The following is a 14,668-nucleotide window of genomic DNA, read 5'->3' as shown; positions in this document are numbered from 1 at the left end:
TAATGGGTGGGGATGAAGAGCTGCTCCTGGTACCTGGGAATCTGTGTTAGTGGAGTTGGCTAATCGTGTAATGTGTGGAATGTTTTTAGTGGCTCCTGGGGAAGAAAAAATAGGGGAGGTTTTACTTTATGTGGAGGTGTTGGATTTTTTAATTTCTTCTTCCCAGTAAAAGCTGTTCAACAATATTTTGTTATTTCACCCCGACATACCTTGCTGTGGAGCCTGGTCAAAAGAGTGTCCTTGGCAGAGCACTCCTGTGGAATATCCTCTGAGCATCCCCTCTGGGGTCTGCACAAGTATTTCAGTAGTGGAGAAACTTTTCTATCCCTCTTAGTTGAGAGGGTAAACTGTGCTCTGGATCACTATTCAGTGCTCAGCCCTACGTTTTAAAAAATACTGCAAGGAAATGCACACGTGTACTGATTTGGTTTTGCTCACATGTATCTGTGAAAAAAGGGAATATGTGTTCATGCATGATGTATCTTTCTATTATCTTCCTGGATGTTGATTAATCTTAAATGAACTTAACTATGATGAAAAATTGTCAAATATTTTGCAATTTAATTCTCCTTTCCTACAAAGCATCAGTATAACCTGTTAAAGTAGTGAGAAAATGCAATTGAAACATTGTACCTATGTCATATACTCTCATTTTACTAAATGGTAACTTGCTTGCTCAGTTCAGATAATGATTTTGTAGCCTAATCTTCGGGGACAAAACTGATAAACTCTCAGATATCTAAAGCCACATGAAAATAGTTTCACATCAAATCCTGATTCAATGCTATAAATGCTGGCTAATTATGTCACTATGATCCCCAAAGCAAACTGTGGGAACTATTTTGTAAACTCCCAGTTAAAACTTGTAATGAAAGTGTCACGTTAAGAGTGAACCCACTATATTTTTGCATTAAATTTGGCAGAAAATCACCCCCCTTGGCAGTCCAGCTGCTCCTCAGATATCAGAGGGGCGGGAACAGCTGGGTTTAGCTTCTGAGCCGTGGCCAGCAGCAGACGTGCAGAGCTGGTGTGGCACTGGAAAGAGATGACCTTTGGAGTTCCTTCCGGCCCACCCTGTGGTTCTGTGCTGGTGGTGAGTACCCTGGGGGCAGAAGTGTGTGTGAAATATGAACCATCCAGCCAGCCACAAGCACAGTCAGGTGGGAGATGCCAGTGCAGCAGTAAGAGTATGATTACAAACACAGGAATTTGGCTTTCTGAATTTCCCAAGCGAGCACCCACTACCACTAAGTGCTGGAGTCTTACCCAGTAGGTGTCCCTTGGGGAGGAGACAGGCAGAGCCCTCTGACAGTGCCAGGAATCAGAGATGGAGGCTCCTCTGACCTCCCTTACCACTACAGCTGTATTTATATTGTTTCCAGTGAGAGACAGGAGAAGGTGAAGTTGTGGCTGACATAATTTCCTGTTTAAGTGGAGTTTTAGTCATGAGCATATACGGGGGTACCGACACAAAGCTGGGTCATTCCTCTGGCTCCGTTCCTGTTACCTGCATTGTTCCTGCCAGAGCATGACCACAGCACCTCTGTGCTGCTCCATCCTTTGTTTCACACCTGCATTGATTTCAGCAGGGCGAGACCAACTCTCTCCCTGCTGCTCCCCGCCTTGTTCCCTCCTCCCAGAGCAGCACACCCAGCTCCTGCAGGGATCCCGCTCCTGAGGCTGCAGGCAGCTTGTCCCTGCTGAACTACTGCCAGTGCACTCCCCTTCCCTTCCCTTCCCTTCCCTTCCCTTCCCTTCCCTTCCCTTCCCTTCCCTTCCCTTCCCTTCCCTTCCCTTCCCTTCCCTTCCCTTCCTTCCCTTCCCTTCCTTCCCTTCCCTTCCCTTCCCTTCCCTTCCCTTCCCTTCCCTTCCCTTCCCTTCCCTTCCCATCCTTCCCTTCCCTTCCCTTCCCTTCCCTTCCCTTCCCTTCCCTTCCCTTCCCTTCCCTTCCCTTCCCTTCCCTTCCCTTCCCTTCCCTTCCCTTCCCTTCCCTTCTCCCCAGTCAAGACACCCTTAAGTGAAAGAGGAAACCAGAACTACAATGTTTTCTGGAAACCTGAAAATAAATCTCTTTGCAGCTGGCTGTGTGCACCATTCCCTGCTCCCTGAGCAGCAGAATGGAGCAGAATTGAAATGAGGGCTTTTTGGTGTCATTGTATCCCAGTGACTGTGTCTCACTGCAAAGAGGTGTTCCTTGTGGTGCAGCAGATGTACAGGATGTGTTTCTGAAGAGGTGGCACTGGTTTAGGGAATACTGGGGCTTTTGGGTGAGGCATGGAAATGGGGCTTTGCCTGCAGGAAGCGTTTCAAGTCCTGAGCCAATTTTCATGAGCTGTAGCTCCAGTCATAATTCCAAATCCAGTTCAGGAAATGATATTGTTTAGTCGTTATGCCTTTGTCTTCTAAACACATAAATATTACTCTAAACCCACTGACAAATAAATATTGGCAGTGATTGGTATAATTCACCATGTTACTGCGTGTTGTAGTACATATTTGTGTGCTAGATTATTTTAATACCCTATCTGAAATGTTTTAAATACACTTGTGGTGCTCTGCATGTTGTTGTTCTGACACAGATGGGGATATCACTAACATATTGAAACAGGGAATTCTATAGGCTGTTGGCTTTTTGTCGGTTTTGTCAGTCTCAGCACATGTTACTTACAAAAAGAAAAATGACCCAATTCTGCCTTCTGCAAATTTAAGGTGGTATCATGTTTTCTGCCAGTGTTGGAGAGTGTTAGGAAGATTCTGAGCATCAGAGGTTAGAATAATTCATGATGAGAGCTTGTTTTGGGGTCTCGAATCCTGCAATCAGGATTCCCCAGGGAATTCCCGTTTGTTTGGTTCTGCTGGGAACCGTTACCACCCCTAAAACCCCGTTAGCACCACCAACCCCCTTCCAGCACCCTCTAAAACCTTTCCTCCAAAACAAAACTCCTCATTTCCCTCGCCCAAACCATCCCAGCGCGCTCGGGGAGCGCGGCTCAGCCCCGCGCCGTGACTCGGAGAGCACGCGGGAGCATCAAAGCTCCAGAGAAAAGAAGCACGCCGAGAAACTCAGGCAGTGACTGTGTGCAAAGCTCTATTTCCACATCAAACATAAGAAAGCTCTGCGTGCTCAGGACAGAGAAAGCCGCACCCGTGAGGGCGGCAGCGGGGGCGCGGCCGCCGTGAGGGACAAGGGGGCGTGGTCTCCGCCCCGCCAGCCCCGCCCCCTCGCGGGCGGGGGCGGGCCCACGTCGCTCCCATGGCAACGCGTCCGGCGTCGCTCCTAGTAGGCGGCGCGGCAGCGTCGGTTCAGGCATTCGCGGCGGGCAGCCCGGGGCGCGCCGGCGGGGTCCTGCGGCGGGCGGCGGCGGCCGGAGCGGTGGCGGCCGGGCGAAGATGGCGGACGTGCTGAGCGTGCTGCGGCAGTACAACACGCAGAAGAAGGAGATCGTGGTCAAGGGCGACGAGGTGATCTTCGGAGAGTTCTCCTGGCCCAAAAACGTCAAGACCAACTATGTCATCTGGGGGTGAGCGACGCGGCCGGGGCAAGGGGCGGGTGGGGGGAGAAGTTGCCCCAAAGTTGCGCCCGGGCAGCGGGGACGGGGGTGCCGCCGTCCTTGGCCCCCCCGGCGCTCCGCGGGTGTCGGGGCGGACGGGGTCGGCGGGCTGGTGCCGCTCCCCGCAGGGCCTCGGGGCCCCGGCGCCCTGCCCGGCTGTCCCGAGGGCGATCCCCGTCCCCTGGCAGCCCGGCGGGGCAGGCAGCGCTCGCCGCTCCCTTCGGGAACGTTCCCGGGTTCTGCCCCGGCCCGGGAGAGCCGCGCAGCCGGGGCCGGGCCGTTCCTCCGCTCTCAGCGTTCCCGTCCGTGCCGCCCGCGGGGCCGCGTCCTGCAGACTCATGCGATGAGATGGCAGCAGGCAGCTGCTCCCGAGTTTTTCCGGGAGTTTGGTGAAATAGACGCGTTGTGTTGTTGCTCGGACAACGCTCTCAGGCGCACGGTGGGATCCTTGGGGTGTTTTGCGCGGGGCCGGGAGTTGCAGTCGGTGAACCCGATGGGTCCCTTCCCTCTCAGCACAGGCTGTGGTTCTGTCTGGGGCTGTCGGGGCTGCTCTTTTGGCAAAGCACCAGGACGAGGGCGGCGAGGCCCGGACCGCCGCTGCCTCTGATGAGCTGTGCAGGTGCTCTGCCCCCACCTGAGGCCTCTTCCTGGGCAGGACTACTGCAGGCTGTTCCCTGGCTGGTCTTATCGTAATAAACAAGTAGAGAGAGTGTTGGTGTGGCTTAAATGATTGTAGTAGATAAAATGCTTGGTTTTAGAAAGCCTCTATAAAATGAGGGGTTTTACCTGTTGAATTTTCCTAGTATAGCATGGCTTGCTTATATTGCAAAGGAGTTGTTTGTTTTCATTTCCTCAGAATTTAGCGTCTGCTTGCTTCTTAGTGTCCTCACTAGAAGGGTTCCAATGAATCTTTTTTGAACTTAGAGGGGAAAAATGCTTCTTTTTAAAGCTTAGGTACTGGTCAAAGAGGACATGTTATCCTGTGAACCTTTGTGGAAAAGCAGAATTCTCACAAAACCCTGAACTTGTAGTTAAGTCTGACCAGGAATTGTTAATTTTTCTCCTCATAATTATGATATGAATATTATTAGCCTTAGAGGGAAAGGAATTAAGCCTACAGTTGTAGGTGGACTTTTCATAGTTGATTTTACTTTGCATTTTATATATTACTAGAAATCTGCTTTTTCATTACCTGTTTCAAGCTTTCAAAAACTAATTTTGGAGTTATTTGTGTTTCCTGGCCGAGTGGGGGATACTGGTATGTAGACTGAAGAGGAAGAAAAATATTTGGACAAGCAGTTAGAAGTCTTAGCTGTATTATTGCTGGGCAGTGTGTAGACAGATGTGGTGATTTCCTTGCTACAAGTTACTTTTCCCAAGTGGTAACAAGTAGTGGTTAAGTAGACAAACAAGTTTCATTGCCCTTCTGCAGGGAACAAGAAACTGATATGCCAGCCCTGTCCTATTGCTCAGGAGTGCTTGGATTAGACCCAGAAATTGTTACCAAAAGTCTAAAAGCAGCTGGAGAGCAAACTTTGCTATGTACAGCCAGGCAGCTTTATCTTCCTGGTCAAGAAGGATGTATGGGTGAACAAATCATTCTCTGAGCACAGCAGCAGCTCCTGCCAGAGCTGTGAGTGCTCATCTCCTGGGCTATGTGTGTGCTGGAATTTGAGGTTTTTTGTTCTTTGGATCTTGGTTTAGACCAGTGGCTTCTGAGCTTTTGATAGGATCAGACTCAGCTCTCAGTTCACACATTTCAACCACTGTGGCATTTTGCATGTCTCAGCTTTGCATTGAAGACACTGTAAAAATGAGACCAGTTCTGCAAGCCATGCTCAGTAGCTTGAACACCACACTGGAAGAGCTGCTAATTTAGGTAATTGCTACACTCAGGAGGGACATTCTCAAAAACTTTCAAGATTCAAACCCTGTTAATTCAGGTCACTTGATGGGATCCAAATTACGCTTGCACTGAGCAGGTGTTGGGGGCCTAATCTTTCACAGAGCAAACCTCGAGTTCTGTTTTAGGTGTCCCCAGCACGGTTGCTGTAATGGCTTCTCCAGCCTGAAGAGAGTAATGCCAGGCTGAAGAGCAGCAGTGGCATTTGTCCCTGCTAGAATTAGAAGTAGTCCCAGGAGACATTTAGCTGTGGCTCCTCGAGCAGCTTAGCTGGCAGAAGTCAGCAGAGCTGCCCTGCATTGCTTCTCTCTCTCTAGCACAAGTGTCACCCAAACAGGGAATTGGGCTGAGGAATCAAGCCAAGTTCAAGGTAACCTGGAGGGAAAAAAAAGTGTGGGGGGAAAGCAACTTTAATCCAGTTTAGTTTCCAGATAATAATTACAGGGATGCTCCTGCTGGCACATGAAAAAGGCTAGGTGGTCTGAGATGAAGTGGTTTGTGTGTTTTGACCTATGGGCCCTGAGGAGTGATTAATGAATCTGTTGCAAAACCAAAGGAAGGAATCAATCTACCAGAGAAATTTATTGCTTTGTTTGCCTAGTCAAGGGGATTGGATATGCAGCTGAGTTTTCAAACAGTGAGCAGCTGGCCCTGGTGTATTGTCAGTTGTGTGATACTCAGCCTGCTTTGTCTTGTGTTTTAAAGATTTCTGCTTGGCTTTGTGGATGAGATGCAGGTCCTTAGTACCTCTGTAAAACTTCAGGCTTTGAAACAGGAAAGAGGAAATAAAGCTGTTAAAAATGAATAAATTCCTGGTGCCCACAGGTGTAAAGTGAATGGATGAGAAAGAAGTGAGTTTCTGGTGTTCAAAATGAGCAGATGAAACTTACTCTCTCCTATTATATAAAGATTTTCTTCATTTTTAAGCTGGAGTTTATTTTGTAAGAGATGCAACTGTTCCTTATATTTTTGCTTTAATGATTGTTACTGGGTTTGTTGAGGTCTGCCCCCTAAGATTTTAATTTTTTTCTTTAGTAATTGATGCCATAACTGAATATGGGAAATAACAGAATTAATTTCAATTTCTACTTGGGATGTTTGTAAATTGAATGAAGCAAGTTACCCTCAGATCTGCCTTCTTTTAGTTCTCTGTTTATTTAGCAGGAGCACACACTGATGTTGAAATGTCAGTTTAGGCTTAGGTTTTCTCCTTGTGTGCAACTGCTTGTCCATCTGATGATTTCCTATTAATGTGCAATATCTTGTGCTCCTAATAAAACATCCTCTTAGAGCCATAATGAGCACGGGGAATTCTTGTGTGTGTGGTTGAAGTGATGAAGTACCAGCTGTGCCCTGCTGAGCTTTGGCAATGCCTGTGCCTTTGTAACACTGTATTGTTTCAATTAATAGATAATGGTTCAGCATTTGTTTTTATATTTTGTCATTTCTTGCTAAATATTGTAAAGCTTGAGTAGATGACCAACTGGACTTTTCTGTCATGCTCAGTGCATATGGCACACTTCAAAGAAATAATGAGTGATTCTGAACTAAGACAATCTGAAGTGTTTGTTTTAAAATGAAGTGACAGCTGTATCATGTGACATCATGGCTTTGCTTCCGAGCCAAGCCTGTGTAGAGGAAGCTTTTGTTTCTGCTAGTGCTTCCAGTGTGTTTAGATACCACCTTATCAAAGATCCTTACTGCTCTGCTGCCTGTTCAAACAGTTCCTTGCTGAGGAATCCAGTTCTGGTGGCTGCCTGTAGAGCCAGATTTTGGCTTCTTAGCAGTTGAAAGAAAAATCCTGTGTGTCTACTCCCTTTCCTCTGCAGCAACAAAAAGTGCAGGCACCCTCCAGCTCAAGCAGACCAAGTTTTTGGAGGGAAGGGACAATGGTAAGAGAGACCCTTTATTCTGCAGTTTTGGTATCCTGAATCCCTTTTCTTTTTATGTTATTCTTACATTGGTTCTCTCAGGCAACATTGTGAAGGTGAGGTTTTGAACTTTAGTGCTGATAATAAGTTCTGAACAGGTTGTTGGGCACTCTTAGCTAATGTCAGAGAAAGCAGTAGGTGGCATTAAATCCACAGTACTGAGAAAACAGACTTACACCTCTGTTGGTTTAGTAGATTTTGTGTGGCTCTTTCAGGCTCCATGAAGTTGTGACTGAGTATTTATTTCCTCTCCCTTCCCCCAGTGAGGCTGGCACTTCTGTGGTGTGTGTTTTGGTGCTGATGATGAGCCATGAGTAAAGCCACTGTACTTAGAGAGAAAAGTCATTCAATGAAGGGGTTTCTTCCTGAAATCTCTTGTTTGTGGAAATTCTCTACCAGTCCTAAATTTACAGCTTTGGGCTGGTTTTGTGATGGCTTCTCTTCCTCAGGCTTTAAGGTGAGCCAGCTGGTCAGGTACAGGGACTGGGCAATGTGGAGGAGCCCTGTCCTGCCTGGAACTGGGGTTTGACATGTCCCAAAGTGGGGGTGGGCAGTGGAATTGCTGCCCTTGCTGCTTTCCTGGCTGCCAGGGCTGTTTCTCAGAGCACTGTGAGTGTTTAGGGAATAGGGGTTTTTGAAACATGGACAGGCATTGCTTCCCCTACAAAATCTTGTAGTAACAGCATAATGGGTGAGAGGGGGGAATTCTGTTCTATGTACATGGAGCCAGCCTAAGCCAGGCATTTATTTGGCCTTGTTTGGTTGTTTTGGTTTTTTTTTTTTTTTTTTTTTTTGGTGAATACTTGCACATAACAAGTTTCCTTTTAGACTTAAGAGCTGTATCTTTGAAACAAGCTGTTTGAAAGCTCAGATTGAACTTGATGCTGTTGTGTTGCTCTGATGTGGTCTGACTTCAGTATGGGAGTTCACTGTGATTTTGTATCCTTCAGCATTTTGCTTTTTTTTTCTGTGCAATTAGTTTGTAGTCACTTCTTATTCTAATCTTTTGGCACCGTTTTAAGCCCTTTGGTCCCTAGACGTCGTGGAATTTATATGTCCCAAGTTCACACTGTGCTTTCTCCAGTGCTGAGCATTCTGGCCTGTTGTACCTGAGGATGATGTAATGTTTTATTTTTTTTGCAGCTCAGTTCTGTTTGTCTGGCTGTCTCACATGTGATAGACAGTTCCTTTGATAATCAGAATAAATAGTGTGAATGAGAGGGAATGTGTACTTACATTTTCCAAGTCTTGCTTGTTTATTTTACAACGTATCCAAGTCTTATTTTGGCTTATTTTGGGAAGGTTTTTTAAATAATTAGTTCAGTAAAGAGGCTGCAAGAACTCATCTCCCTCACCTGTACTTTTTAGCACAATTGAGAGCTCACTAATTTGGCAATAGCCTGATAATAATAATAATAACTGCTTGCTTTTTAAACTGTCATCTGGAAAGAAGAGACCTTTTCTAAAACAGGTTGTGCTTGAGACAGAGTTGGAGAAATTAAATGCTACAACCTTTTCTTGTGTTACAGGACAGGGAAAGAGGGCCAGCCCAGGGAATACTACACTTTGGATTCCATCTTGTTCCTGCTCAATAATGTGCACCTTTCCCATCCTGTGTATGTCCGTCGCGCTGCAGTAAGTAGACCATGCAAAATGTGATTTCTGTCTTGTGATGATGAATATGTGTGTAGTTGTTTTCAGGGAATGATAAATGCACTTGTGTGTATGAATTTGGCCAGGGAAAGTGAGAATGAGAGGCAGCAGAGTGTGTGTGAGTGTTTAAAAACCATCACCTCTGCAGAAGGTGATGGTTTTTAAACACATGACGAGTCCTGTCAGGGTGGAGTTTTTTCTTGACAATTCACTTCCTAACAGATTATCCCTTCAAACCAGCAAGAGTTTGTTAACCAATTATTAACAGTAATGGCAGCATTTATCATGATAGTCTATGGACACAGTTTTTTCCAGCACTAAACTATTTCAGGAGTACTTATGTCCATCTGTCGAGTGGAGTGATCCCAATCTAGAGGATTCTTTGATGCCTTAGATGGCAGGGATCTCCAGAATGGAGAAAAGCTGAACAGCTTTGGAGTGGACTTGGAAGTAAGCAATCCAATTAAAAAAATTACTGGTTAATCCCTACAAATAAAGATAAAGGAATTTTTTTCAAGTCCTTTTAATTTCTGTTTGAGTGTTTTCTATGAGGCTGCTCTTCATCTTTCCTTGTGCTTCATTGTTACCTGAGACAGCAGTGCTGTGTTGGAACAACACAATTGAGATACATGATTTCCATGTATCAACACAGACTCCTGGCAGGGAAGTGTTTGTGTGTGTGATAAAAGCTAGTTCTTGATCTTATTTGCAAGTTTGAAGGAAGGAGGAAAAAGGCTGCCCTCTCTTTCAGTTTCGTAGCAAGCTGTAAATTTCATTTTGTGTAGCTGAACATCCTCTAGGATGTGGTTGCGCTTTAAGCTTGATAGTTAAGCTTCCTTGGGTGGCAGGACACATGGTCATGTCTTGGTGTGAGTGAGTATTTTTCAGTAAAAGTGAAAAATCTTCAGTGAGTCTCTGTGAGGGAAGAACAGTTTAATGTCACATCTGCTATCTTTTCAGACTGAAAACATTCCTGTGGTAAGAAGACCTGATAGGAAAGACTTGCTTGCATACCTAAATGGGGAAACATGTGAGTGATGTGTTCTTTTGACTTGGACACACAGTGCTCTTTACTGCTTCATATTCATGGCACAAGTGAGGGCTAGGAGGGGAAGGTTGGCTAACAATAGGCAGTTTGCATCTTAACTGAATGTGCTGAAACTTCTCAAACAAAGTTGTTATTTCTTGCATTTTTAATTGTGTTCTTAAATTAACTGTTTTGCTTGGATAGGAGCTGCATTCCTACATGCATATTTAGAGATGAGCATTATTATTGCTATTAACCTACTCTGGTTAATAATTATGTGTTAGAATGCTTAGCATCTATGTTTGTTCCTTCTCTAGACTATGTGAAGCTTTCAGTAGTACATGGATCTATAATGCAAGAAATGTGTAGGATGAAATCTTCAGTTTAATAAAATATATGGAATCACTGCTTTGTCAGTCTGGCAGATTTTCCTAGCATTTCATCATCTTCATTTTTTGTTGACAATAGTCAGAAAAAAGAAGTTTCTCTGAGAAAAACAGAAATATCACCTTTGTAAGATGCTATGCTTCGTAGGTGGTCTTTAGATTTCAAGCATCTTGGAGTATGAGAATTATTTCTGTAGTATGATGAGTAAAATCACTTTATATATATATATATATATATATATATATTTTAAAGGGATCAGCAGGTTGTCTTTTAAAAAAAAAACAAACAACCTAGACAAACCAGTAGATCTTGATTCTAGATTCTAATTCTCATTGTGACTCTATTTGCTTTTATTAGTGTTATATAGAGATCATAGAATCATTGATTAATTTATGTTGGAATGGACCAGAAGAGGTCACCTGGTCCAATCCACTTTTCAGAGAAGGGCCAAATGACCCTGAGCAACATGATTTAGCTTTACATTCAGTCAGGTTCTGACTAGTTCCACTAGTCCCAGTGTTTGACCACCTTTGCTACCTAATATGTAGAGTTTCCATTGTTGCATTTCATCTGCTGTCCTTCTTTCTTTTATATTCAAATATTATTGCAAATATGTTCTTTTAAAACTGGTTGTTCTGTTTGAATGCAGCAACCTCATCAAGCATAGACAGGAGTGCTCCGCTTGAAATTGGTCTGCAACGATCCACTCAAGGTAGAGTTTAATTAAAAAATAACTTTGAGGTTATTTTATAAAAATCTACTACAATCTTGCATTTTTAATATTCTCTTTTTCTTGTAGTTAAAAGAGCAGCAGATGAAATACTAGCAGAAGCAAAGAAACCAAGAATAGAGGTAATGACAGTGACTGTCATCAGTACAAATTGTTGGTGGAGGTAAATTACGGTATCCATCTGTTTTTGTAAGAATTCCATTGGTTACCTGTCCTTTGGTGTACAGGTAACATGGGAGTGGGAACTGGAAGGGATTAGAACTCCATGGGAATGGGAACTGGAAGGGGTTAGAAGTTAGACTTGAATAATTGTGGTTCTTTAGGAAACTTCCAATAGTTCTGTGCTTAATGATAGTGCCCAGATCAAAAATCATTGGAAATAAAGATTTTCCTTGCAAATGTGAAGAAAATGCTTCTGAATAGCTTTAATTCTAGCTGTATTGATATTTGAAAAGAGAGTGCACAAGAACTTAAACATGGCTGTTCCTACCAGGATGAAGAGTGTGTGCGCCTGGACAAGGAGCGCTTGGCAGCTCGGCTGGAAGGACACAAAGAGGGCATCGTGCAAACAGAGCAGATCAGGTGGGATTACTGTTCCTTATGCCTAATGCTTAATTACAGGATAGAGAACAATTCTTGTGCTGTTCAAAGCAGCCAGTTGTACTTCTATCCAGCAGCTCTCAGTGGAAATTTTCCTCTTTGATACTTTCAGTAATGTTCGAGGAGTCAGACCTTGAAATGCTTATGACAGTGCAGACCTTGAAATGCTTATGACAGTGCAGATTTGAGGCATTTACGAAATCCATAATTATAGCTACCACATGAAAAATATGTATTTTGAATGATTTCTTCCTGTCTCTTACAGGAATGCTTAAAAGGAAGCTGTAGGGAAAAAAAATCTGATTGTGGCATGGTTAGAAAGCATAATAAAAAACCCCTAAAAGTATGTGTGGTTTTGTATAAACTGATAATGTGGATGCTACCTTGAGTGTATTACAACTTTGCAATGTTGCAGTGAGGATTACTATGTGTTGTTTGAATTAGTTTATATTCTCTGGTTACCAGTTCTTTTAAGGCTGAATGTAAACAACTACCCCTTTAAAAAAAGTACAAGTATTTATAGGTGGTGAGTTTCAACTCCATGCTTGACCCTGCTGTGCACCAAGTAGCAACACAAACAAGTTCCCTTCCCCATGACATAGTTATAAAGGAGAATGCTTCACAGCCAGTACTTGCATTAATTTTTTCATGTATTCTTAAACAAAAAAAACCCCTTGTAATAGTAAATTTGGTATGGGTAGTTAGTGTTGTGCAATTCAGTCTTGATCTTTTTTTCTTCAGCTCACCTGCAAAACAGTAGAGCTCACTGACAGCCCAATGCTGTGTTTAAACAAACACACACAGGTGTTGCACTCTTGGACTCCAGTGAGTTCTCTCAAACCCAGATTAGTGTGGACAAGGTTACCACTGTCTGTTGTTTGCTGACCTGCATGGTCTGAGAAGATAACACATCTTCCAAGGAACCAAGTCCACATAAATGCACCTCAGCCAAGATTTAGAGTAATTCTTTGAAAGCCTCAGAGCAGCCAGGGGTTGGTTGACAAAATTGTAATTCACTAAAAATAACAGGGAACTGAAATTTGGATGTTGTTATAAATGAAGATGTTAGTGCTGATGCTTTATTTGGGTTCTTTATTTTTGTGTGGTATAGTTGGGATTTCTGGATGGTCTTAGTACTGTGAGTCTTTTATCACAACTTGTATTCACATGCCCAAAACAGAAACATATATTATAATATTTCAGTGTATATATAAGGTGACTGTTTTGTGGTTTATAGCACAGCCTTAAACTTTGGCAGGATGAAGTTACTCATTCACAAATTCTTTCAGAAGAATTGTTTGTGCAATAATTCAGTCTCTGCTGTTACTTTTGCTCATTTAGGTCCTTGTCTGAAGCTATGTCAGTGGAAAAAATTGCTGCTATCAAAGCCAAAATCATGGCAAAGAAAAGATCCACTATCAAAACTGATCTGGATGATGACATAACTGCTCTTAAACAGAGAAGTTTTGTTGATGCTGAAGTGGATGTAACTAGAGATATTGTCAGCAGGGAGAGAGTATGGAGGACAAGAACTACAATCTTACAAAGCACAGGCAAGGTAATGCTCTGGATATGAAGCTGGGTTTTATTATCCCTATGACAAACTGCATTTTTATTTTCTGTATCTCATTTGTTAATCAGAGATGACAGTGGGATTATGCTCAGTGTTCCATGTACAGGGGGGCTTGCAGGCCTGTTGGCACAGTGACAGAAGATTTTGTCCTTATCATGTTACAGTAAATCTAAATTGTATCTCCAACTACTTGCTTCAGCCATTTAAAAGATACTAAGTAATCACCTAATTCCTTTTAACCCAAGCTGGGCTTGGGCCCTGCAGGGCCTGCTGGAATGGAATGGATTGGAAACATACCAAAATGGGGAGTAATTGATAGACAGAGCCATGCGGGTACATTAAAAGCCCAGTGACCTGTACATTGTGGAAAACACCAAAGAAGTGGGGAGGAAAAATTCTGGAATGAACAAAACCAGGGAGTGTTACCATGAAGAGGTTTTTGTTCCTTGATGCTACTTTTGGGCTGCACTTGGTTATGTGCTATTCTGAACATGGCTGCAAGCACAGCTGACAGCTTGCTCTCTTTGGACAGTGAGCTTTCTTTATTGCAGAGCTACTTGGCACTAAATTCCTCAAGGAAGCAGTAAGTCAATGTCTAAAAGATTTCAAGGATCTGTTTTCCTGGGGTTATTGTCAAACTGCATCCTTTGCCTTCACTACTTCTTTTAAGTATTGTCACAGGAAAATAATGTTTAGAATAAATGAACTCTCAGTCTTCATTTGTCTTATTTTTAACAGTATTTTACATAGCTCTCAACTTCCCAGTATTGTCCCAGGGTAGAATAATTTAATTCATGAATTATGGGGTAATTACTGGGTATGTGGCACATTCCTGTGTGCCACTTACAGAGTGAGTGTTGCTTCTCTGAATCTCAGAGATTTGTAGCAGCCTTGCTGCTGAGAGCTGAGAAACTGGTTAAAGCTTTGATGTTTTAGTCATTGGGAAGATTTGTACCAAAGGAATCTGTGTAGCTCTTCTTCCTTTTGTCAATCATTCATGGCATTCCTATCTCTACTTTTCTTCCAAGTGAAATTGCAAAGATAGTAGGGAAGAGATGAATGTTTTTATTGTAGTATCCCTGTAGTAACAGTGAGATGAGGTAGTGACTTCAAGCAAAACGTGACCCAGGGAGAAAGACAAGAAACAGGAGGTGAAGTTTGTTTTGGAGTCAGCATGCAGTTACTGTGAGCAGCCTGATGAGTGCATGGGCATAACAGCAAATCTTCTATTTCGGTTTGTGCAGGGTTGCAGGAACATTCTTGGTAGCTTGGACAGCAATCACCGAGTGTTAATGTTTATATTTTCCAACAAG

General features: G+C 43.5%; 1 protein-coding gene across 1 annotated transcript in view; it reads left to right on the top strand.

The window, feature by feature from the left end:
- The first annotated feature begins 3,304 nt into the window (after positions 1–3,304).
- Positions 3,305–14,668, top strand: part of CDC73 (cell division cycle 73) — a 101,583-nt gene continuing 90,219 nt past the window's right edge. Inside the window, exons 1-7 of the mRNA XM_030226376.2 lie at positions 3,305–3,521; positions 8,915–9,020; positions 9,999–10,068; positions 11,102–11,164; positions 11,252–11,304; positions 11,676–11,764; positions 13,124–13,340. Coding sequence (XP_030082236.1) covers positions 3,391–3,521; positions 8,915–9,020; positions 9,999–10,068; positions 11,102–11,164; positions 11,252–11,304; positions 11,676–11,764; positions 13,124–13,340 — 729 coding nt within the window. The 5' untranslated portion in view covers positions 3,305–3,390. The remainder of the gene's footprint in view (positions 3,522–8,914; positions 9,021–9,998; positions 10,069–11,101; positions 11,165–11,251; positions 11,305–11,675; positions 11,765–13,123; positions 13,341–14,668) is intronic.

Source organism: Serinus canaria, chromosome 8, assembly GCF_022539315.1.
Source record: "Serinus canaria isolate serCan28SL12 chromosome 8, serCan2020, whole genome shotgun sequence".
NCBI lineage: Eukaryota > Metazoa > Chordata > Aves > Passeriformes > Fringillidae > Serinus > Serinus canaria.
This window is presented reverse-complemented; position numbering and strand designations above follow the sequence as displayed.